Source organism: Palaemon carinicauda, chromosome 20 (assembly GCF_036898095.1).
Source record: "Palaemon carinicauda isolate YSFRI2023 chromosome 20, ASM3689809v2, whole genome shotgun sequence".
Taxonomy (NCBI): domain Eukaryota; kingdom Metazoa; phylum Arthropoda; class Malacostraca; order Decapoda; family Palaemonidae; genus Palaemon; species Palaemon carinicauda.
Window position 1 is genome coordinate 72775898 of NC_090744.1, and position 25811 is coordinate 72801708.

At 40.6% G+C, this 25811-nt stretch overlaps 1 protein-coding gene across 1 annotated transcript in view; it reads left to right on the forward strand.

The window, feature by feature from the left end:
• Positions 1 to 25811, forward strand: part of LOC137659512 (solute carrier family 23 member 2-like) — a 131268-nt gene that overhangs the window by 30377 nt on the left and 75080 nt on the right. The window contains exon 2 of the mRNA XM_068394388.1: positions 12982 to 13158. Coding sequence (XP_068250489.1) covers positions 12991 to 13158 — 168 coding nt within the window. The 5' untranslated portion in view covers positions 12982 to 12990. The remainder of the gene's footprint in view (positions 1 to 12981; positions 13159 to 25811) is intronic.

Below are 25811 nucleotides of genomic sequence, written 5' to 3' on the forward strand. Positions count from 1 at the left end.
GGACACACATGCCTGTGAATGCCGTAGGACACACACACCTATGAATGCTGTAGGACACACACGCCTATGAATGCCGTAGGACACACACGCCTATGAATGCCGTAGGACACGCCTATGAATGCTGTAGGACACGCATATGAATGCTGTAGGATACACACGCCTATGAATGCCATAGGACACAAACGCCTACCCCGGGACGAGCCGGAGCGGCAACAAAGCCACCCATCATCCACAGCTCACTCGCGCCCCAACCAACGACTTCTACAGCCACTCACTGCTGCCTATCGGCCTCAGTTTTGCTACTACCACTCCAGATTCCGAGCTGCCGCGAAGAAATGTACAGTATGTCATTTTTAGCGGGGGAGCCATGTACCAACCGTGTGTCACACGATCGTACATAGTAACAACATTTCATTTTGTGTATCGGTTGAACATGAAATTGCCTGTTATGTCTTTAGTGCCCTTTTAGCATGGAGTTTATATATATATATATATATATATATATATATATATATATATATATATATATATATATATATATATATATATATATATATATATATATATATATATATATATATATATATATATATAAATGGATGTTCTGTAATAAAGTTACTCAGTTGCTTTCATTCTGCCTTTGAGTCACAACCTTCTCTCGGTTCGTCACAAGTCTTTCTATGCCAGTCTATACTCGCCAATATTCTTTGCTTGTCGATCCATCATCATCGCTTTCTTCACCTGAGTCGTTTGCAATCTCTATTCCATATGTTATCTGTCATAATCATTATATGCCATGCCCATGTCTATGGCTATTTCGTACATGTTGTTAGATTATTCTCTACTGTAGTTTGCTAGCGTATCCTTGTCAATTTTTTTCTGTCCCCTAGTGTTTGTACAGCAATTGTTTCACACACATTCATACATTGTAACTGTATTTTCTTTTCCATTGTATATCTCGCTCTGCACCTCACTGTTAACAGAACAGGTTTCAGCCTGTCTTTTCTTGAATTGATGAGTTTGAATTTTTATGACCTTCCACTGAAAGTCCTGTATACAAGCACACTTTGTGTTGAAATAAACTTAGCTGCATTCACCTCGCCTCTCAGTTACAACCTCATTGGTGACCAGGGGAATATTTGCTTGATCCTGCCTGCCCCTTACTGCTATTTGAAGATGCAGCTACCATAACCTGCCTCTTCAGTATCAGTGAAACTGATGCCCTTAGCCGCCGGAGAAGAGTTTGCCTGGATCCAGGGGGCTGAAGTCCAGTTTTGCAACAAGGGCGTGACTCAGTCAGGCATCAAAGCAGATTACGTTCTTGCAACAATTCCTGAAGAGGATTTCCCGGAAAACTCCGATTGGCTTTGCAAACAAGAGGACCCCAAATTAACGTCCAATGGCCTAAAAACAAATACCTCCTGGAGCAAAACTCGCCGTCGCCCACCGCCCTCATAGTAATTCTTTTTCAGCTCTCTCATAATACTCATACTCATCCACACCTCTTCCACAACCTCGCTCCCCACATTAGCACACCCACAGATACCTACGCCTATCTCCTCATATTGTACCCAGAAGTCATCCACCCAGAACTTTCCTTAAAGCCAAAGGTCCCTGCCAAGCACAGTATTTATCAAGATAAAAGGGCCCCCAGTGTTCGTCAGATTCAGGCTTCTGACCGGATGGTTTGGCAGCCACCAAACAAATGTTCGCCAAAATGGAAGAAATGGGCCTCCAGCCCGTGGTCATCATCCTTATATATCATCCTGAAAACAGATGGCTCACTGGGTCCGTGTAGGGGTTACAGGAGTTTTAACCTGCAGATAGAACCAGACCACTACATCCCCGACGTGACCTCCTACTTGCACAATACCTACTGAAGGGGTATTATCAGGTGCCCATGAACCGAGAAGACATCCCCAACACTGCCATCAACACCCCTTTTGGTACATAGACCCTTAATTACTCCTGTTTCGGCCTTTGTAACGCTGGGGCCACTGTTCAACATCTCATGGATTGCATCTTAGGGAACCTCCCTACATGTGTATGCAACGTAAGCAACATACTTGTGTTTTCTTCCAACAAGGAGGAACACCTCCGTAACCTACGCATCATGCTGAACAGTATTGTAGTCCGGTCCAACAAGTATACCTTTGGCGCCAATGAAATATCGTTTTTAGGGCACCTCATCACTCCTGAAGGAGTCCACCCCCATCCTGACAAGGTGGCAGCCGCTCAGAGCGTCCACACGCTCTCAACCGTCAAAGCACTACAAATATTCTTGGACATGATAAACTATTATCACCGTTTCCTCCCAGTTATCACTACTACTCTTGCCCCCCCCCCCCCCTCCCCCAACCCCCCCAAGGCCTTAATCCACGGCAAGCCAAAAGACCTGAAGTAGGATCTCCTTCAAGAACCGGCATTCTGCAACGCTAAGAATGTCCTATCAACCGCTGCTGCTTTCACCTTTTCTGCACCTCATGCATCTCTCCTTCCCTCCACCAATTCCAGCGACGTCACTATTGATACAGTACTCAAGCAGGTTGTCAATGGCTTGCCCAGCCCATTGGCCATCTTCAGTAGAAAACTATCCGAGGCAAAATGCAATTATTTTACTTGCTGGCAGTGCACTTAGCTGTCTGTCACTTTCGCCACTTATTGGAAGGTACGCCCTTCCTTATTCGTATGGACCACATGCCTCTTGCGTACGTCTTCACTCCACAGTCCGACGCCTGGTCCTCCCGTCAACGCTGACATCACTCTGCCATGACTGAATGAAACTGCTCCCTTCAACACGTCTGTGGGAAAATGAATCCTGTTGCTGATACCCTGTCAAGAAACACATTGGCCGCCAATCGTCTTGGACTGGATGACAATGCCTTGGCAGAAGCCCAAAGAAAAGATCCAGAGTTCTAATCATGTAGGAAGTTCTGCACATCCCTCCATTGGGAAGACGTCCCTTTCAATGGATCCAATGCCACTCTCCTCTGTGATGTCAATACAGGTAGACCTAGACCTTGGATACCTGCTCCCATGTGCCGCCAGGTGTTTGATCTCATTCATGGCCTACCACATCCCTTGCACTGAGCTACTGTACAGCTACTGAAGATGAAGTTTATTTAGCATGGCATTACCAAGGACACTAAGGATTAGGTCTGTGCCTGTACTTCATGCCAATCTTCAGAAGTAGATAAGCAAAGGGATTCAGGAGTGGGCATCTTTTCTCAACCTGAGTGTTGCTTTGTTCACATGCACATTGATGTACTTGGGCCCCTACCCACATCACAAGGACATGGTTGCTTGTTTACTGTCATCGACCGCTCTACACGTTGGCCTGAGGCCATTCGCATGGAAAATGCAGTATGTGCTTCATGTATATCTCCCTAACTCTCAGTATGAATAGCAAGATTTGGTATTCCTGAGCATATTACCTCTGACAGGGGTACCACTTTCACCTCTATATTTTTGACATCATTAGAAAATCCCCTAGGAATCACCCCACATTAGACAATCGCCTACAACCCTGCTGCCAACGGAATAGTTGAAAGTTTTCATCGTTCCCCCAAAGCAGCTTTGATGTCCCACTGCTAGGACTCCAACTGGCTTACCAAACTTTCCTGGGTCCTCTTGGGACTAAGGACCACTCCTAAAGATGCCTTGGATGTCTCAGCAGCTGAAATGATATATGGTGACCCGTTGGTCGTCCCTGTTGAATTTTTTTTCAGTCTGCAACCTCCTCTTACAATTTCCATCGCCTATGTCACATTGCATGAAAATTTACTACATGCCGCCAGACTTACAAGCCCCCAGCTAAGCAACACATACCGACAGATCAGCACTCTGCAACGCACGTTTTCCTACACAATGACATTAGCAAACCACCTCTATAACCCCTTACACAGGTTCTTTCCTCGTGATCCATTATACGCCGAAAGCATTCTTTATTAACATGCATAGCAAAGAAGACTGGGTCTTCATTGATTGCCTAAAACATGCATATCTCCTGCCAGATGGCCCACCTACAGTACACCTCTCAAGATTAGGGTTCCCTAATTCACTTGCATGTCATTCTTAGGGTAGGAGCCATGTACCGCACGCCATTCACACATACTAGTACACTGTAATGGTATTTTCTTTGTTATTGTATGTCTCGCTCTACACCTTACAGTTAACAGAACCAGTTTTATCCTGTTTTTTTCATGAAGTGGTGTGTTTGAATTTTTTACCTTCTTACCCTGAAAGTCTTTTATGTAAGCCCGCTATCTGTTAAAATAAAGTAAGTTGCATTCACCTTGCCTCTGAGTTATAACATAATCGTGCGCTCGCATATGTTATTCCCATGACTATTCTTTCCATATCTTTCTGAGTTGTAACCAGCTTATGTTCTAACACTTTAGTAAGGGTCTAAGTTTCCGAGGCAAAAGGTAATACCAGCAGGACATCGATGGCCACTGACATACCAATCATGTCTTCATCACAGGCATCACCCCGATTGACACTGACACTGAGAACACCGAGGGAGAAGTAGCCTTAGCTATCAATTCCCTCAAGAAAGTCATAGAGAGCCTACCTGTAAAACCAAAGGAGGTCCTGCACAGAAACTAGAGAAGAGCTTCCAACTTTTCATCATGTGATTGAATACTTTTCTTTCTAAATAAACTGGCATTTCACCTTTCATGTTTCTCATTTTGTGTTAGAAAAGCACTCCACTCTATGCTGATGCTTCTTTTAAATTCATTTGTAACCCTCATTGAGCCTTATTCATTTCCAATCCTACATTTCCATTTTTTCTATTCAAATCTTCTATCATCTTTTGTAATCCCTCCCATGATTCACTAAAGTAAACTATGTCATCAGCAGTTCTTAATTTTTTAAAATATTCCCTTTGATGTTAATTCCTATATTTCCCTACCTAGATTCTTAAAAACTTATTCTAGGCAAGGTGTGAATAATTGAGGAGATGGGGTCTCCCTGTCTAACTCGGAATTTCTCACTATAGTTATGTAGTTTTAGGATTGCTGCACTACCTGTTTATCAGTCGTCAAGTGTTCCTTGTCTCTGAAGGACTTTCATTACTTATGAAGTTTTAACATAATCAAAATCATTTTTATAATTTATAAATGCCATATATAGTCATTTGTTATACGCAATTGATTTTTCCATTAGATTGTTAATTACATGGATATGGTCAGTTGTTGAATACCCGCTTCTAAAGCCGGCCTGCTTGATTGAAGTCTACTTGTCTTTTTTAGGCCTAATATGAACTTTGTGAGTATTTCATATATAACTCAGATTAAACTTATTGGGAATTAATTTTAAGGTCTTTTGTGTGCCTCTTTTTGTGAACTAGAATAATGATAAAGTTTTTTCCAAGCTGTAGGTATAGCATATTTTTACCGACATTTTGTGTAAAGTTCAGTGAGTTCTACTACTATGAAATCTCCCCCATCTATTTTTACATCAATTGTTAGGCCATCATCTCCTGCTGCTTTCCCTCTTTATATGTCTTTTGGTGACTTTTTCACTTCTCCTAAGGTTAGCGTTAGTTTCAGCTCAGGTGTTTCATTATTTCTATTGTGAAAGTAATTTCTTATATCAATATTCTGTTAAGTTATATAGAAAACTTCTGTATTCTTTATAATTTCATCTCATCTGTTTATAATCTTTCCATTTTAATCCCTTAAAGGAGTGATCAGTTGGCACCCTGTTCCAAGTCTTCTGTTCACTAACTAAATGCTGCTTCCTTTCTTTAGCGTTCTCTCAATTTTGGCCTATTTGTGTTTACAAATGTCTGATTTTTAGTTTGTTTATTGATTGGGATAGTTCTGCTAATTCTATTACATCTCTTTTATATTTTTTGTATTATTTTTTTTTATTCTTTTTTCTTGATCTTGTTTAGGAACTTTTCTACCTATCTTATGTGCTGAATCTAATACAAATTTTATGAAATTACTGTTCCTTTTATCTTTATTTACTTCCATTACGTCATGTAGCCAAACATACCTATTTTGTATTGCTAAACGAATCTCATCAGATTTTTGTCTTATTACAAGTGTTTACTTCCTTTTTTTTTTAAATTCGTTAATCTCTTTCTTCCATTAGATCTAAAAAAAATTACTTCTAACCATTCTATGGTCGCTTGACTTTACCTTGTTTAACACTGTTATATCTTTAAGGAAATTAACTCTTTCACTGAGAATAAAATCTATTTCACTTTTTGTTTCTTCATTTGGGCTTCTCCGTGCCCATTTTCTAATCTCAACATATACAAACCTGAGTCGTTTGATCAAATAAACATATTTCATAAACTTGACATTTACAATACACATCATTTCTACTTATTAAACAAACAAGAAAAATAAAGTATTATTATAGAATTACACTGAAAAAAATTTACTAATAAAAAACTTAATAATGCATAGAAAAACTCCTGTTTTCTTCGAAAATGACCTTCATTTCCGTCGTAAAAAATAGTTAATGAGATATAACCTTTCTATATTCTAACCTTATCTTTTCTATATATATTATTCTTTGGGACACATAATAAATCCACGAATAATTGTACAAAATATGTGGATCCTCTTTCCCTGAAATATTTATTACACTATTTTGTTTACATTTTTGTAGTCAGATGTATCTGCTCCCATTTCTGAGTTTGTGCATAACTTTTTGCACCATTACGAGTTTATACTTGTGCACCCAAGCCCTCCTACTTGTTGCTCAGTTATGAGTTTATACTTCCTTCGTACCAACGTCCTTCCTCTATCATATGACGAAGTCTACCATATTTGGGCATGTATGTATGCTGGAATGTGACGTAGGCAGTTCTGTAACACACCCTGTTTTCTTAGCACAAGTTTTCAGCTCCTTTGAGATGTGTTACGTGTCGGGTGTGCATTATGGAGCCCAAAGTAAAAAAATTTAATGACTACTTTTTTGGCTATTTCAAGGTGATTATCATGGTACTCCCTGTCTAGTGAATAATTTTTAAAAGCTCATTAAGTTATCCCTCAAAAGTTAAAGTGTCCCAAGGGTAATTTCAGGGAAGACCAGCACATTTTCGCATCTGTAAAGACTGCCAAGGAAAATAACAGACGCAAGTGTCAATCATAAGGTAAAGAATTATTTGTGATGTACTTTATCATGATGTGAGGATTTATTTGTGATTTACTTTATCATTACGTAAGGATTTATTTGTGATCTACTTTTAGTTTATGACCTGGGGAGGGGGTTCCGGGGGGCTTAACCCCGTACAGGTCTGTGACTTAGGATGGTTTGCAACCTGGGAAGGAGAGTCCGCAGACCCCGGTTAGGTCTGTGTCCTTGGATGTTTTGTGACCTTAGAAGGGCGGTCCAGGGGCTTTGCCAAATCCCCTTACTTATGTTAGGACAGTTTTTTAGCTTCTGTGGTCTTTTAAAAATCTTGAAAGACTCTAGTAATCCCATTTTGTTCTGTTCTCGCAAACCCAAAGTCCTAGGTTCCCACTTGTGTCCGTTCGGAAGGTGGGGTTCCATAACGGTAGAACGGTTTATTTGCAGTGGAAATAAAGGTCAAATTCGTTGAAAGCACATTATTTACTGTAGGAAGAGTTGTTTTTCGTATCAGAAATGTTGTCCTGTGTTGTTCTATAATTTGACCAAAAATAAAATATCTAATCATCAGGTGAGACTCTCTCTCTCTCTCTCTCTCTCTCTCTCTCTCTCTCTCTCTGTCCTCGAACAAATACACCATTATATTTGTATTGCGACCAATTATCCTTTGTTCTAGGTAGAAATTTGCCTCTTATTTTATGACATTTACTAGTTCCTCATCCATAAATAATTCATATAAATCCCATTCATTAGAATCAAGGGGTAGACTAAATTCATCAGTGATTCCTAGTTCAGCCTGAATATCATATCTGGTCGGAATAAATCCTTCACCATTTGTCCAGTTACTAGAATCCAAAATGGAGCACCAATATCTATTTCCACTATCACCTTCGCTAGAGCTACAGAAATGAGATCCAACTACAACGACTCCTTTTACTCAGCCTGCCTCTTCTAAAACCTACTGTGCTTAGTTTGGTTTCATTTATGTCACTGTATAATGAAATATTGCTATCATCACTCTCACTTCCACCTTCTAACACATAATCCTTATCATGATCATCATGTAAAAAGTGTTCATTGATATATTTTCTATTCTGAACATTTCTATGATCAATCAAGTTTTGTTCATTATCACTAAATCCATCAGAAATGCTGATCACAAACAGTACTTTCTTCTTCCAACATGTAATGTATTTCAACTCACTAAGTCCTTACTTGTATGACGTCACATTCGCTGAGGCGTCTGCTTTAAGACCAGTCAACTATATACAAAGAAGTGGTGTGTCCTAATCCATATGGAACAAAACATATGAGGTGACTGACCTTTTCCCTGAATCCCTATACCATTATTGTCACACGTATCCAAGATTTATTGTTGCCGATTTGTTGATTGGATTATGTTGTTACCAAAAAAATCGACTCTCCCTCGTGATTCATACAGTAGTCCGCTTCATCAGTAGTAGACTCCCCTGCTATCAACATGGTGGCTATATGCACGTCTACTGATGTTAGCCATAGCGTAAAGATTAACCTTATATACCGTAGAAATTTATTTTATTTTTAGATATTCTTAAGAATGAAAGAAAACTCGAAATTTTGCATAAATACTTGAATATAGAAAATGCATAGAGGAAAATTTAGAATCATTGCTTGAAAAATACCAAAATCAAGCATTTTTAAGCTACTTGAAATAGAGCATGTTGACAACTAAAAGAGTCGAAAGAATTGGAAATTTAAGAAAAAAATGTGATTTGAGGTAAAAGCATTTTTAGAATATCTTTCACTTACCCTCATTGATATAGCTACAAGGCTCCCGAGTCCCTCTCTTGCTAAAAAGATATTATCTTCTTTTATATTGAGCTAAATCGAATGATAATACCTTATGGGGGATTTATAGTTTCCAACAACTCATTGTTAGCAGGTTTAGTAATATATGCCCAGGATGCCCTTTTCATTAGATTTGAAATGTAAACTTTAATAATGACTGTGTACGTCTTTTTTCAACTTTTTACCTTGTTTTATAATATAAATTTTCTGCAAAATTTTCAATATGTAGCATATGCTAATCCTCCACCTTTCATCACTTAGTACACAAATGCTACTGTCGTTATACCTCTTTTATCTATATTTACATTTTTAGTCATTCACCTAACCGTGCATGTAAACTTCGGGCGATTCACATCTACACCTCACAACCATGTTGACATCAAGATTTTGTTTCCCAAAATTTTATTCAGCCATTATGCCACAATCAGTGCACACAAGTATGCTCACCAGATATTTTTTTTTTTTCTTTTTTTTTTATACGAGATTATTTCATCGTCATTAATTTCCCCACATGAACCCTGATATAATTTCCTATGATCTTATTTCTGTGCTCTTCTTTTATATTTTCATTCAATTAAGGAGACCAATCTTCATTTTCAGATAATATCAAAGAGAAATCAACTTCACTGGGCATCTCATCTAGAATTCCACGTGTTTGCACAATGTTTATCTTCTAAAAAAGAAATTTTCAGGTATATGAAACATTTTACCTGGTCCTGGGAGTGTTTTGAATGTCTCATGATCAGATAATTCCAATACACTTTACTTGTTTTACTTGTTTTGGGTTTAAATCCAACCCTCCACTGAAGTCGAGTGAACTACTTCTCGGGCAGGTCCATATTAATCATCAAACGAAACATTTTCATTATAACTTATACAATTCTTTGATTTTAGCATCTTCCAAATCATATGATCTTGTGAAAAGTAATGTCTTTAGTTTCTTCTTAAATTCAATTGCTCCCTTTAGGTCCTTCATTTCAGTTGGCAGTTTATTATAATGTCTAGGCGCACAGTAGCTAAAAGCCCTTTCACCAAATTTACTATTTGTTCTTGGTTCAGATAGCCTATGTTTGTCACTCATGTGTCTTATGTTAACATTTGTTTCTAGTTCTAGTTTGTTCAGGCATTATTTTAGATATTTTGGTTCATTTTGGTTCAGTATCTTAAACGTTAGTAAGAGTAGCTTGTATTCAATTCTCGCTTTTACTGGCAGCTAGTGTAATTTAATTAGTGCAGGGGTAACTCTTTCCCTTTTGTGTAGTCCTTTTATTAATCTAGCGGCTCTGTTTTGCACTCTCTGAATTTTCTTCAGCTGATAATTTGGTAAGCCATAGAACAGTGAGTTGCAGTAATCAATTCTTGAAAATATGTGGTGATTAATGAGTATGGCCAGAGATTTTTCATCTAAGTATTTACTAATAAATGCTATGTTTCTAATATGATAGTTACAATTTCTTACCATATTATTTATATGTTCATTCATTGTCAGTCTATCATCCATGATTACTCCAAGATTTCTGACAGATTTCTTTAGGTCAATGATCGTTTGACCTATTTCAATTCTTTGGAAGCATTCGATTCTTTTTATATCTTTTTCATTTCCAAAAATAATACATTCACTTTTATCTTCATTGAGCTTGAGCTTTTTTGTTAACATCCAAGCCTTAATGTCATTCATTATTTCATGTATCTTTCTTTTAGCTTCATCAACTGATTCTATTGGGAAATAAAAATGTGTATCATCAGCGTATATTTTAAATTTAACTCTGTGAATTTCAAGTATATTTGCCAGTTCAATCGTGTAAATTTCAAACAGGAGAGGACCTAGTACATTGCCTTGAGGCTCCCCTTTGGTTAGTTTTCTTGTCTCAGATTCAACATTTGATATTACTACTTTAACTTTGAGGTTTTCAAGATAACTCACAAACCAGTCATATGCTCGTTCTACGATGCCCACAGCTTTAAGGTCTTCCATCAGATATGTATGCTCTACAGTATCAAATGCTGTACTTAGATCAAGCATCACAAGAATGCAACACTTACCATTGTTATAATTTCTGTTATGTCAATTTTTAATCGCTAACACTCTTGTTTCTGTGGAGTAATTTTCTCTGTATGCAGATTGATCATCAGGTATGGCATTAGATTTTTTCAGATGTTTCCAGGTTTGTTCGAGTACAGCAGTTTCAATAATTTTCGAAAAATATGACAGATTTGATATTGGCCTATATGAACTTAAATTGTCTGCATCACATTTTCCTTTATACACAGGCTTGATACATGCAACTTTCTCACAATTAGGGAAAACTGCCTGTGTTAGACTCATATTTACCATGTTTCGGTAAGTCTCTTGTAGTCTGGTGAAATTTTCTGCATCTTTTACATCGTTAATTGGAAATGGGTCATTTCCGCAGTACGTTTTTTTTACTTTCTTTATGCTTCTCATATGATCACTCTAACTTAACTCTTTGAATACCCTTAGCGTACTTACACCTTTAGACTGATGTATTCCTTCGTTCTGTTGTGCCGATGTTGTGAAAACTAGAGCAGATTTGATTTATTTTTTCTTCAAAATAATCAATAAAATCATCTGCTAGGCATTTAGGATCACTAGTTATGTCAGGCAATGGATCTGTTGAGCCTTCACTCACTACTTTTGAGTAAAAGGCTTTCACTAGTTCTATAATAAAGTATAAAAGCACAAAAATTGCTTAGAATGTCCAAAAGTAGCGTAAATTAGCCAGCCACCCAGAAAACCACTCATCACAATATTTCTTGTACAATATGATTACAAGCACTAACATCACGAAGTTGGCTAAAGCAGCTAATAAGCCCTCCTACGCTACTCCCGTGTTACCGATGCCTTATGTGTTGTACAGGAGATTATAATATATATATATATATATATATATATATATATATATATATATATATATATATATATATATATATATATATATATATATATATATATATATATATATATAGGTAAATTGAAGAATTTTCTCATAAGGTAACAATATCAGTGGTCACTGTGGCCAATATCTAGAAGTCCAGGATATATGCCTAAACAAATTAAGTTTTTTACCATATAAAGAATCTTCAAAATGGCATGAACTTTTGTATGGCAATGAAACAGAAATTATACAATTAAAATATGATGAAATCTGAAATTATCTGTGTGCGACAAAAAATGGCAATTTTCAAGGCTACTCTTAACGAAAATCCAAAAGCAGCCATTTTTTCTTAGATTCCGCATCAAAATTGAATGTAAGAGTGTAAAAAAAGAAGACTGTGACCTTAAAGAGTAAATTGGGTTATTTACTTAGTGAACGTCGTTCAAGAAAGAGAAATCTTTATATCTTAAATGAACTTCTCCTGGAGGCGAATTCTCCTTCCAAGCAATAAGGGCTCCTCCTCCTCCTCCTCCTCGTTCTCTTCATTTTCCTATTCTTTGCACTCTCTTGTCATCATCATACCAACCACTACTCTCTTTAAAGGCAAAGTGCGAGATACTTTGTCAATTATTTCTGCATTTTATCAAGGATCATTAATTTTATCAATTTATGATGTTAGGATTTATAAATTGTTTAATGAAAAAATAAGCATATCTATGTAGTTAAAACATTGTGGAATGTTTCGAATGAATTTCCATTATATTCGTGAGAAAAGTTGTTTAATACAAGAATTTTAGGAATTGAGCTTACTCCATTCATAAACTGAAGTTCTATTTTATATATATATATATATATATATATATATATATATATATATATATATATATATATATATATATATATATATATATATATATATATATATATATATATATATATATATATATATATATATAATTTCCTCATTAATGCTAAAAACCGTTATATTACCGATAAATAAGATTAACCAACGAATTTGCCAAAGCTTGCATAAAACTTGAGGAATATACTGTATTACAAAATATGTTTACATGAAAATCATAAGAAATTTGAACATTTAGATTTATTATACTTTACCTCAAAATCGGCTAAAAGTAAACTCTTCTAACTCTGTTTCCCATAGGCCTAAAAGATGAACAGCAGCGAGGATTCTGCAATTAGCTATGTGGAGGAAGACGGGAACGAGGTCATCGAACTCCCCCCTCAAGAAGATGATGCCAAAATGTCACCGGAAGATAAATTTCTCTACGGATTGAACGATGTCCCTGATTGGTCTACGTCTTTCCTAGTTGGATTTCAGGTGATTTTATTAATATCACCCATATATAATAAAGAAAAAGTGTTTAGCTGTATATATATATATATATATATATATATATATATATATATATATATATATATATATATATATATATATATATATATATATATATATATATATATATATATATATATATATATATATAACGGATTTTGAGCGAAGCGAAAAATCTATTTTTGGGTGAGATAGCCATGTCGTCCTGATGGAAGTTCCTATAGGGTAGCTTCCTAGGGTATATTACAACTACGGCGATATTCCCAGAGAATTTACCTTAAGGTACCAGAATTCTAACTCCTGGAGCGAGTATCCCTCGTGAAAGGGATATCGCGACATATCAGAGGACGTATTCTAGACACGTCACATGGCAATCTACTACCTAAATAGAGATTCGTCTCGTAGGAGGGAGATTGACGAGATACGAATTCGGGAAGAAAAAGGGGGGAGCCGCTCCCAAGGCCTCCCAATCCCCCGATTCGTATGCGTGCCTGGCGCCAATCCTGGCGCCATCTGTATTCCTTGTAGCGTACACGAGGTGCTACAGATACTGTATGTAGGGAGGGGTCCTACAGCCCTTTCTTAGAAAGGCAAGGGCGGGTCCATCAGGACGACATGGCTATCTCACCCAAAAATAGATTTTTCGCTTCGCTCAAAATCTGTTTTTTGGGCTCAAGCCATGTCGTCCTGATGGAAGTGTACCAGAGCATTACTGTATCTGTGGATTCTCAGAACGTGCCGTACTCCCCGGAGATATTTATTCCCGGTCGACTAGACCTAGAGACCTAAGATGTTACCGTTATACATCTTTTCAACTAACTATAAACTATGTTAGAGCTTCCTGCCCCCTACAGGGAAGAGTCCTACTAGACTCTGGAAAGTCTCGAAGAGTACATATATCTATGTATGAATCTCAGGCAAGCTAATATAGTGGTCTCGCCCTATATTAAGTAAAGCATAGTTTGTATAGAACTACTGCGTCAATATATTGACCAGTCATCCGCACAATACTTGTATTGGACAAAGGTTTATATCCGCATAGGAAGAAACTAATAAAACCGCCCTCGTCCCTTTATGGGACGGAGTCCTCCCATTAGGGGACTTACATAAACCAATGCAACATAGCTTGCAAAACAAAACAATTCTATCAGAATTATCCCAGATAAGATACATAGAATTAAATGCTCAATTATACCAATAAATTGACACAGGTTAAAGAGACGCAAGGTTCTCAAGAACAAGTTTATTGACAGATAATAAACAGACAGGTTAACAACAAATATATATATTTATATAAAAGGGGGTAACCCAAAACTTTAAGCATAAGTATGATAGTAAACAGAACTTGTTTATCTGAAAGAAAAACCATTAAACACCACTTTAATGAGATACCAAAGTATCAAGTCATAAAAAATCTGTATTACAAATCAATCACATTAGCGTTAGAAACGCTTGGCACACATGTCTGAACTTATGCAAGGTTCACCTTTGAAGGAAGGAACAGTCTATATGGGCACTTGGTGCCCTCATTTTAGTTTGTAGTACAGTATGTACCTACACACTCACCCTGGACTTAATCGTCCCAATTAAGACCACTGTTCCTCGCAGAGTTAAACAGTAGGGTTAACTACACGACCCACTGCTACCACAGATCTCTTAAGTTCCTCTACTTGCTTCGCATAGTGGCGAAAGAACACCCTGGAAGATTTCCAGCCCGTGTATGAACGGAGATGTTCAAAATCCATACAATTAAAGAAATTTAGGGATGAGGCAACTTTCCTCGGATCGTGACCTGCGGGTGTACTGTCAGGCTCCGCTCTGCGAATAAAATATGTCATTTTCGCTCTGAGTTGATTCAGAGATAAATTTGAGCCTGATGTTTCTCCCCTGAATAGTTGACTACCCTTGAAGTCTGAAGTTCTACGAAGATAGACCTTTAGGCATTCTACTGGACATAGAGATGCATCTTCTTTCAGAGGGCAGATTCTCCAGGGACCCCACCTGTTGGTGGGTAACTCATTCTTGGCGAGAAACGTAGGATCCGGAAACAGGTTCAGCTCCCCCCCATCCAGGAACTGAACACGACCTGCCTCTCTCGAGAGGGCTACGATCTCACTAACCCTGGCCCCGGACGCGAGTGCAAATAGGAAAATAACTTTTTGCGTTAAATCCTTTAACGCACATTCTTCATTGCTCAACAGGGAGGCGAAATGAAGAACTTTGTCTAAAGACCATGAAATGGGCTTTGGAGGTGCTGAAGGTCTGAGCCTAGCGCAGGCTTTCGGAACTTTATTAAAGATCTCGTTACCTAGGTCGATCTGGAAGGCAAATAAAATGGGTCTCATCAAAGCCGATTTACATACTGAAATCGTGTTAGCTGCCAATCCTTGGCCATGGAGGTGGATGAAGAAAGATAAGCAGAAGTCTGTTGAGATCTCCTGCGGATTCTTTGCCTTTACAAAGGCCACCCACTTTCTCCAAGATGACTCATATTGCCTTCTAGTCGATTTGCACTTGTATTCCTCTAGGAAGTCTATGCTAGCTCTCGAAATCCCGAAACGCTTTCTCACCGCTAGGGCGAGAAAATCATGAGCTGCAGGGTCTGGGTTTTCTGTAATGAAGCGCAGACAGTCGACTTCTGGACTCGCTGGGTCAGAACTGGATGTGGTAGCGGCACGAACTTCATCTGTAGTTCCAACGCCAAGGGGAACCACATACTGTTCGCCCACTTGTGGGCCACTATTGCCGCTACCCCCTTGAAGGATCTCAGTTTGTTGAGGACCCTCAACAGAAGGTTGTGAGGAGGGAACAGATAAATCCTGGACCACCTGTTCCAGTCGAGGGACATTGCGTCCACTGCTTCCGCTAAGGGGTCCTCGTACGGGGACACGTACAGGGGCAACTTCTTGTTGTCTTTCGTCGCAAAGAGGTCTATTTGCAGTTCTGGGACTTGATTCAGAATGAAGGAAAATGATCCTGCGTCTAAGGACCATTCCGACTCTATCGGTGTGAACCTGGATAGAGCGTCCGCTGTCACATTGCGGACTCCTTGAAGGTGAACTGCCGACAGGTACCACTTCTTCTTTTCTGCCAATCGGAAAATGGCTAACATCACTTGGTTGAGAGGTGGTGACCTCGACCCTTGTCGATTCAAGCATCTCACAACCACCTCGCTGTCTGTCACCAATCTTATGTGGATCGAGTGACGCGGGGAGACTTTCTTTAAGGTAAGGAGCACTGCCATAGCTTCTAGAAAGTTTATATGAAAGGTCCTGAATAGCTTGGACCAAGTCCCCTGGACTTTTTTCCGATGAGAGTGACCTCCCCATCCCTCCTTTGAGGCGTCTGAGTGAATCGTCATCGACGGGGGAGGTGGCTGAAGAAGAACCGACTTCTTTAGATGTCTGGCTTGGGACCAAGGTCTGAGAAGAGTACGTAGCCGAGGCGGCACTGGTCTTCTCAGGTCTCTTCGCGCGTTTGATGCATACCTTCTCCAAACTCCGGTTGCATCCTTTAGCTGTGCTCTTAGCACTGGGTCTGTCACTGAAGCAAACTGGAGAGAGCCTAGTACCCTCTCCTGTTCGCGTCTTGATATCCTTTTGGAATCTAGAAGTCTCTTGACAGAGCCCGCTATCTCCTTCCTTTTCTTCATTGGGATGGAGAAACTGTGTGACAAAAGGTCCCAGTGGATTCCCAGCCACTGGAACTTTTGGGATGGAGAAAGTCGAGACTTTTTCTTGTTGATCTTGAAGCCTAGGTACTCTAGGAACTGGATCACCTGACTGGAAGCTTGTAAGCATTCGGTCTCGGATGCTGCCCACACCAGCCAGTCGTCCAGGTAGGCTACTACCTGAATTCCCTTTAGGCGTAATTGTTTGAGAGCTGCGCTCGCAAGCTTCGTGAAAATCCTTGGGGCTATGTTTAGCCCGAATGGCATGGCTCTGAAGGCGTACAGTTTCCGTTGTAGCCTGAACCCTAGGTAGGGGGAGAGTCGACGGCTGATTGGGATGTGCCAATAGGCGTCTGACAAGTCTATAGAGACTGAGTATGCCCTCTTGGGCAGTAAGGTCCTTATGTGTTGCAGTGTTAGCATCTTGAATTTGCAATTCCCTATGAACTTGTTGAGTGGTGACAAGTCCAGAATGACTCTGAGCTTTTCCGAGTCTTTCTTGGGAACACAAAACAGCCTCCCTTGGAATTTGATGGACTTCACCTTTCGGATCACATTTTTCTCCAACAGTTCTTGAACGTACTCCTCCAAAATGGGGGTGGAGTGTTGGAAAAACCGAAGGCATGGGGGTGGAGTGCTGTACCAGCTCCAACCCAGTCCATTCTTGAGTAGGCTTTGGGCCCAGGGATCGAAGGTCCAGCGATCCCAAAATTTCATTAGTCTCCCTCCTACCGGTATCGTTTCACTTGGACTGCCGTCCTGAGGTCTTGCCTCCCTGACCACGACCACCTCTGAATCCCCTTCCCCTTGAGGGGTGCCTAGACGAGCCTCTGGCTGCTCCTCTAGGCTTTGCACGAAAGGAAGAAGACTGTCCTTCGAACGTTGGGGTGAATGTGGTTGACTGACCTGGCACAGCCTGGGGTACCCACTGAAAAGTAGTCGGGGTTTGTGCCACCATCTGGGGCACTGGAGGCAAAGGCAATTGCAGTTGCTGTTGCTGTCTATAAGGCTTGGCTGGCCGAGACGGTAGCCTAGTCCTCATATTCTTCCTCTTTGGTTGAGGACCCTCATCCGGGGAAGATTTTCTTTTGATAGCCAGGCCCCACTTCTGGAGAAGGTTTCTATTCTCCACGGCGGCCTTATCAACAACCTCTTTGACCACATCGGTAGGGAAAAGGTCTTTTCCCCAAATGTTGGAGGATATTAACTTCCTTGGCTCGTGTCTCACCGAAGCCCCGGTGAACACGAACTCCCTGCAAGCTCTCCTTGCCTTGACGAAGCCATAAAGGTCCTTCGTCACTGTGGCTAGGTGAGACTTAGCCACAACCATGAACATTTCATGGACCTTAGGGTCACTTGCCATCGTCTCAAGAGTAGTCTGATGAGACATTGAGGCAGCCAGTCTTTCTTTTGTCTCGAACTCTCTTCGTAAAAGAAATTCGGACAACTTGGGGAGGTCCTCGCCGAATTGCCGTCCGGCAATATCAGCCTCCAACTTTCCCACTGAGAATGTCAGATGGACATCCTTCCAGTCCTTGTGGTCCATAGGCAGAGCCAGCGACAAGGGTTTACACTCCTCCAGGGAGGGGCAAGGCTTGCCGGCCTCGATTGCCTTTAGGACAGCCGCAAACCCTTTTTGTAAAAAGGGGAAGGCTCTATCAGAAGAGGACACAAAAGAAGGGAGCTTCTTGCTCAATGCTGCTACCTTCGAATTCGAGAAGCCCCTCTCTTTCATCGAGGATGAAAGTAGGGCTTGAGCCTTAGCATGGTCCATAATAATGACCTCTTTCGGCTCTGTCTCCTCCCTTGAAGCTGGTTCTTTTCTCAGCCGGACATAGCAGTCCGGATATGATGCCTTGCTGGGCCAGAATTCTACCTCCTCTAGGAGAACTGAACCCAGCTTATCCGAAATGACGATCTTACCAGTCGTCATTGGCATGTGCTCAGCATACCTCCATGGGTTAGCATCTGAGCATATGGGAAGGTCTTTCACATTGAGCCTTTTCCGGGGCCCATGTGATTCTGCTAGGGACTGCATACGCAGTTCCAATGCAGCCGCCTTCTCCTGATTCTCCTTCTGCATTTGTTGGATCATTCCAACAATCGAAGAGAGGGCCTGTCCCAGTTCTACTGGGAGACCAGCGGATGTTGAGGGGATGGGCTCCGGCATCTGAACCGGAGTAGCCGACACCTCGTCGACCCCATCCTCTGCGACATCCGGGGTTTGAACTTGATCCTGACCTTCTGCCAGGAGGTCTTCTTCCAAACTTTCGTCCACATCAGACATCCTGTCACACAACTGGATGTCTTGCATCGCATCTGCGACTTCCTCGTCCACCTGGACTAGGTCTTGGGGGATCTCCTCTTGAGGCTGGGGAATCACTGCTTCAGCTGATGCCTGGGGAAAAAGATACGCCCTCATCTTCTCACTAGGAAGATAAGGGCCAGAGGTGTTCTTCTTGAAGCCCCTTACCCAAGTACGGAGCTTTTCCCTAGCTATATCCCTTGATTCCGCCGTTCTAGGGGAATCAAAAGCCTCAGTAATCAGGTTAGTGCATACAGTACATACCTGAGGGTCCCAATACTGGAGATCATCCTTGGAGACAGCGCATGCTGCGTGTCTCCTACAACACTCATGTCCGCAGAGGTTCCTGCTACGGACATTGCAGAAAACATTTCCGCACTTCGGAGGGTCCTCCTGTAAAGAGAAAAAATTTCCATGAGTATCAAGTGAACTATGTATCACTAGATATGCATAGTATAGCATAACAATTCATAAAGGAAAAACACACACTTGTGTTTCCCTCACAACCCATTGTTGCAGCTTTCCAGATAATAAAATCAAAATTGGTTTATCTCTACTAGAGTAACCAATGCAAGGTTTCCAGAGGAAACAGGTGGAGCTCACACCTAGGCAATGATTTTAAAATCCTGGATAATAGACGGGGAAGACTCTGCTTCCTGTCTGAGGGCAACAGCAAAGGGCTGTGCAAGAAAACACAATAGTGTTAGAAGATACAGTGCTGTACCTAAACTTTTACTATAGTTTTCTTCTTACTGTATATGCTATACAGAAGAATACTAGTACAGTATAGGAGGATGTGTGCCGGCCTGCCTTTGCCGGCCGGCACACACCACAATTAGCTTTAAAGTATACTACTTAACAGCTATAGGGCGGCAGCCTTCTGGTTCAAATGCCTGTGCCGGCGGCAGTAGCTGCCGGCCAGCAACAGCCAGTGTTGGCCGGCAATGACTGCCGGCCAGTAACTACACAAGGTAGTACCTAGCTGCCGGCCACACTCTTGGTGACCGGCAGACAAGGACTGACATAAGCCGGCCGGCAAAGGTACAAGACCGATGCCAGCCGGCAGCAAAAGAACCAGAAGACTACACCTGCCCGGCTGTCTGCCTCATAGGCCGGCAGCCGGGACAGGTACAGCACTAGAAGAAAATAGAATGGATGCCGGGATAAGAGTGTACACGACCCCCCAAGCCCGGCAACCGAAAGAGTGCATATAAGGAAGGGGAGAAACTTAATTCAGGCTTCCTTGACCAATGCCGTCCGGCTCTGTCGGCAGGCATGGATGAGGGACCAAGAGAGGTCCGGGCAGCACTCGAAAATATAAGACCCTTGCCGGCCAGCATCTCAGCCGGCCGGCAATGGCCTTAGTCAATTCCATATCCCAACCTATACTAGGTCCAGAAGTAGAATGACGTACAGTACAGTAATACCCCTGCCAGCCAGCTCTGCCGGCCGGCAAGGTACAGTACAGTAATGGCAAGGCCATTACGGAGATAGAGGGGGAAGGGACAAAAGGGTCCTGCCAACCTTGCTTTAGTGACAGATCACCCGCAGCCAAGAACTCTGTCTTAGCCTAAGGGAGATCTAAGGGAAAGGGCCAGCAATACTTGCCAGCTTCCAAAGCACTAAAGCAAGGAAGGCGTTGCTATTCCCAAGGGAAGATTTTATCCTCCCCAAGAACAGCAACAGGACTTAGTCTGGTCGATCACAAAAGGAGGAATCATACTACAGAAACCTTCGATAGTGACCTAAGGGAGCTAAGCTCCCTTTATAAGTGTCAGGTCAGCGAGGGGAACTCTGCCCCAAGCCAGACAACACGGACTCCGACTAAAAAACTCTGTTGTTCTGTCCCTCTTTGAACCAGACTTTGCTGGAACAGGAAGGTACAGTAACACCCTAGTATAGTTTTATCGAAAATAAATTCGGAAAAAACCACTTAGGGATAAGCCCAAGGCTTAAACAGAGGGAAAGGGATTGCATACCTTCTCCGAAGAAAAGAAAGCAACCGGGGAGAATAATAAAGTATACTAAGGCTCCATAAGCAATTAACCTAGGCACCAAGAGAATCAATTACCTAATTCACCGAAACTCTCACGTATACAATCTTGGAAATATTCCACACAGTCTAAAATGTATAAAATATAGCCTAAAGCTTTAATAAACTTTTAATTACACTCGGAAAAACCAAAATCATGCATTAAGTACTAGGACCAAACGACTAGGCTACATGGCCTAGCGTAGGCCAGAATGGCGAATACTTCGCCAAATAATACTAAGCACGAAAGGAAATCCTATGTAAAGCTAAATAGCTAAAATTTATTAAGCAAAACAACCAGGAATGTCACTCTGACTAACTAATTTATACCTAGCGAGTGACAGTGTCCAGGACACCTCTGGTAGGCTACGGCTCTTGTATCAAAGATTAATCCTATTAATCACTCAAAATTTTACCAAGAGCCTACATTTATACATAACAGACACTATACTCAACTTATCCGAGGCCAACGAAGACGGAGAAGCCATGAAAAGCTGAATAAATCCAAGATTTGCGAGAAAAACAGGAAAAAACACCGAGTTGTTAAGCTACGCAAAAAGGAATACAGATGGCGCCAGGATTGGCGCCAGGCACGCATACGAATCGGGGGATTGGGAGGCCTTGGGAGCGGCTCCCCCCTTTTTCTTCCCGAATTCGTATCTCGTCAATCTCCCTCCTACGAGACGAATCTCTATTTAGGTAGTAGATTGCCATGTGACGTGTCTAGAATACGTCCTCTGATATGTCGCGATATCCCTTTCACGAGGGATACTCGCTCCAGGAGTTAGAATTCTGGTACCTTAAGGTAAATTCTCTGGGAATATCGCCGTAGTTGTAATATACCCTAGGAAGCTACCCTATAGGAACTTCCATCAGGACGACATGGCTTGAGCCCAAAATATATATATATATATATATATATATATATATATATATATATATATATATATATATATATATATATATATATATATATATATATATATATATATATATATATATATATATAAAGTCACGCTGAGTGTCATCCACTTGGAAACGAGTCTCCAACAAATTGCCCAAAACTACCGTATGGCAGTTATGAGTGGGAAGTGCTGAATCTATGCTTCGTTTGTAATCTCCAGTAACCCATCCTGTTATCCATCTTGTCGATTTCATACTATGTCATTCTAATCATATATCCAACCCACATTTTTTTTTTTTTTTTTTTTTTTTTTTTTTTATCCTCTGCTTTAGTTTGTTCTCGTCTCCAAGTTGCACTCTCGGTGTTAGTCCCGTCTCTATTATTTTCCAGAACTGTTTGAGTTATAATTAGCTTGTGTTCGAGGGCTCAAAGATTATACTTACTATGACCATTTATTTAAATATTTTTCTTTTCAGAGAAGTGGTATTATACATTAGGAAGACTTTTTTTGTTAACCAAAATCTCTCCAATCCATGCTTAATTTTCTTTTACTTTTGGTCTTATGTCTTGGCGAAACATTTACTGTCACTCTTAACTACGCATACTCATTTCTCTCTCTCTCTCTCTCTCTCTCTCTCTCTCTCTCTCTCTCTCTCTCTCTCTCTCTCTCTCTCTCTCTCTCTCTCTCTCTCTCTCTATATATATATATATATATATATATATATATATATATATATATATATATATATATATATATATATATATATATATATATATATGTATATATATAAATTATATATATATATGCATACACACACACATATATATAGACATATATATATATATATATATATATATATATATATATATATATATATATATATATATATATATATATATATATATATATATATATATATATATATATATATATATATATATATATATATAACGGATTTTGAGCGAAGCGAAAAATCTATTTTTGGGTGAGATGGCCATGTCGTCCTGATGGAAGTTCCTATAGGGTAGCTTCCTAGGGTATATTACAACTACGGCGATATTCCCAGAAAATTTACCTTAAGGTACCAGAATTCTAACTCCTGGAGCGAATATCCCTCGTGAAAGGGATATCGCGACATATCAGAGGACGTATTCTTGACACGCCACATGGCAATCTGCACCCCGAACAGAGATTACGTATCGCAGGGGGCAATTGGCAAGAAACGAATTCGGGAAAGAAAAAGGGGGAGCCGCTCCCAAGGCTCCCTATCTCCCGTTTCGTAAGCGTGTCTGGCGCCAATCCTGGCGCCATCTGTATTCCTTGTAGCGTACACGAGGTGTTACAGATACTGTATGTAGGGAGGGGTCCTACAGCCCTTTCTTAGAAAGGCAAGGGCGGGTCCATCAGGACGACATGGCCATCTCACCCAAAAATAGATTTTTCGCTTCGCTCAAAATCCGTTTGTTAGGCTCAAGCCATGTCGTCCTGATGGAAGTATACCAGAGCATTACTGTATCTGTGGATTCTCAGAACGTGCCGTACTCCCCGGAGGTAATTTTTCCCGGTCGACTAGACCTAGAGACCTAAGATGTTACCGTTATACATCTTTTCAACTAACTATAAACCATGTTAGAGCTTCCTGCCCCCTACAGGGAAGAATCCTACTAGACTCTGGAAAAGTCTCGAAAAGTACATATACCTATGTATGAATACCAGGCAAGCTAATATAGTGGTCTCACCCTATATTAAGTAAAGCATAGTTTGTAAAGAACCACTGCGTCAATATGAAATATCGACCAGTTCTCCGCACAATACTTGTATTGGACAAAGGTTTATATCTGCATAGGAGGAAAACCAATGCAACATAGCTTGCATAAAGGAACAATTCTATTAGAATTATCCCAGATAAGGTACATAGAATGAATGCTCAATTATACCAATAAATTGACACAGGTGAAGGAGACGCAAGGTTCTCAAGAACCAGTTTATTGACAGGCAATAAATAGACAGGTTAACCACAATTATATATATATATATATATATATATATATATATATATATATATATATATATATATATATATATATATATATATATATATATATATATATATATATATATATAAAAAGAGGATAACCCAAAACTTTAAGCATAAGTATGATAGTAAACAGATCTTGTTTGTATGAAAGAAAAAACATTAAATGCCACTTTTAAGATACCGAGGTATCAAAGTCATAAAAGTCTGTATTACAAATCAATGACATTAGCGTTAGAAACGCTCGGCACACATGTCTGCACTTATGCTAGGTTCACCTTTGGAAATGGAACAGTCTACATGGGCAACACAGTGCCCTCACTTAGTTTGTAGTACAGCATGTAACTACACACTCACCCTGGAATTAATCGTCCCAATTAAAACCACTGTTCCTCGCAGAGTTAAACAGTAGGGTTAACAACGCGACCCATTGCTACCACAGATCTCTTTAGTTCCTCTACTTGCTTCGCATAGTGGCGAAAGAACACTCTGGAAGACTTCCAGCCAGTGTATGAACGGAGATGTTCAAAATCCATACAATTAAAGAAATTTAAGGATAAGGCAACTTTCCTCGGATCGTGACCTGCGGGTGTACTGTCAGGATCCGCTCTGCGAAAAAATATGTAATTTTCGCTCTGAGTTGATTCAGAGATAAATTTGAGCCTGATGTTTCTCCCCTGAATAGTTGACCACCCTTGAAGTCTGAAGTTCTATGAAGATAGACCTTTAGGCATTCTACTGGACATAGAGATGCATCTTCTTTCAGAGGGCAGATTCTCCAGGGACCCCACCTGTTGGTGGGTAACTCATTCTTGGCGAGAAACGTAGGATCCGGAAACAGGTTCAGTTCTCCCCCATCCAGGAACTGAACACGACCTGCCTCTCTCGAGAGGCTACAATGTCACTAACCCTGGCCCCGGACGCGAGTGCAAATAGGAAAATAACTTTTTGTGTCAAATCCTTTAACGCACACTCTTCATTGCTCAACAGGGAAGCGAAATGAAGAACTTTGTCTAAAGACCATGAAATGGGCTTTGGAGGTGCTGAAGTTCTGAGCCTAGCGCAGGCTTTCGGGACTTTATTAAAGATCTCGTTACCTAGGTCGACCTGGAAGGCATATAGAATGGGTCTTGTCAAAGCAGACTTACACGCTGAAATCGTGTTAGCTGCCAATCCTTGACCATGGAGGTGGATGAAGAAAGATAAGCAGAAGTCTGTCGAGATCTCCTGCGGATTTTCCGCCTTGACAAAGGCCACCCATTTTCTCCAAGATGACTCATATTGCCTTCTAGTAGATTTGCACTTATATTCCTCAAGGAAGTCTATGCTGGCTTTCGAAATCCCGAAACGCTTTCTCACCACTAGGGAGAGAAAATCATGAGCTGCAGGGTCCGGGTTTTTTGTAATGAAGCGCAGACAGTCAACTTCTGGACTCGCTGGGTCAGAACTGGATCTGGTAGCGGTACAAACTTCAGCTGTAGTTCCAATGCCAGGGGGAACCACACGCTGTTCGGCCACTTGTGGGCCACTATTGCCGCTACCCCCTTGAAGGATCTCAGTTTGTTGAGGACCCTCAACAGATGGTTGTGAGGAGGGAACAGATAAATCCTGGACCATCTGTTCCAGTCGAGGGACATCGGGTCCACTGCTTCCGCTAAGGGGTCCTCGTACGGGGACACGTACAGGGGCAA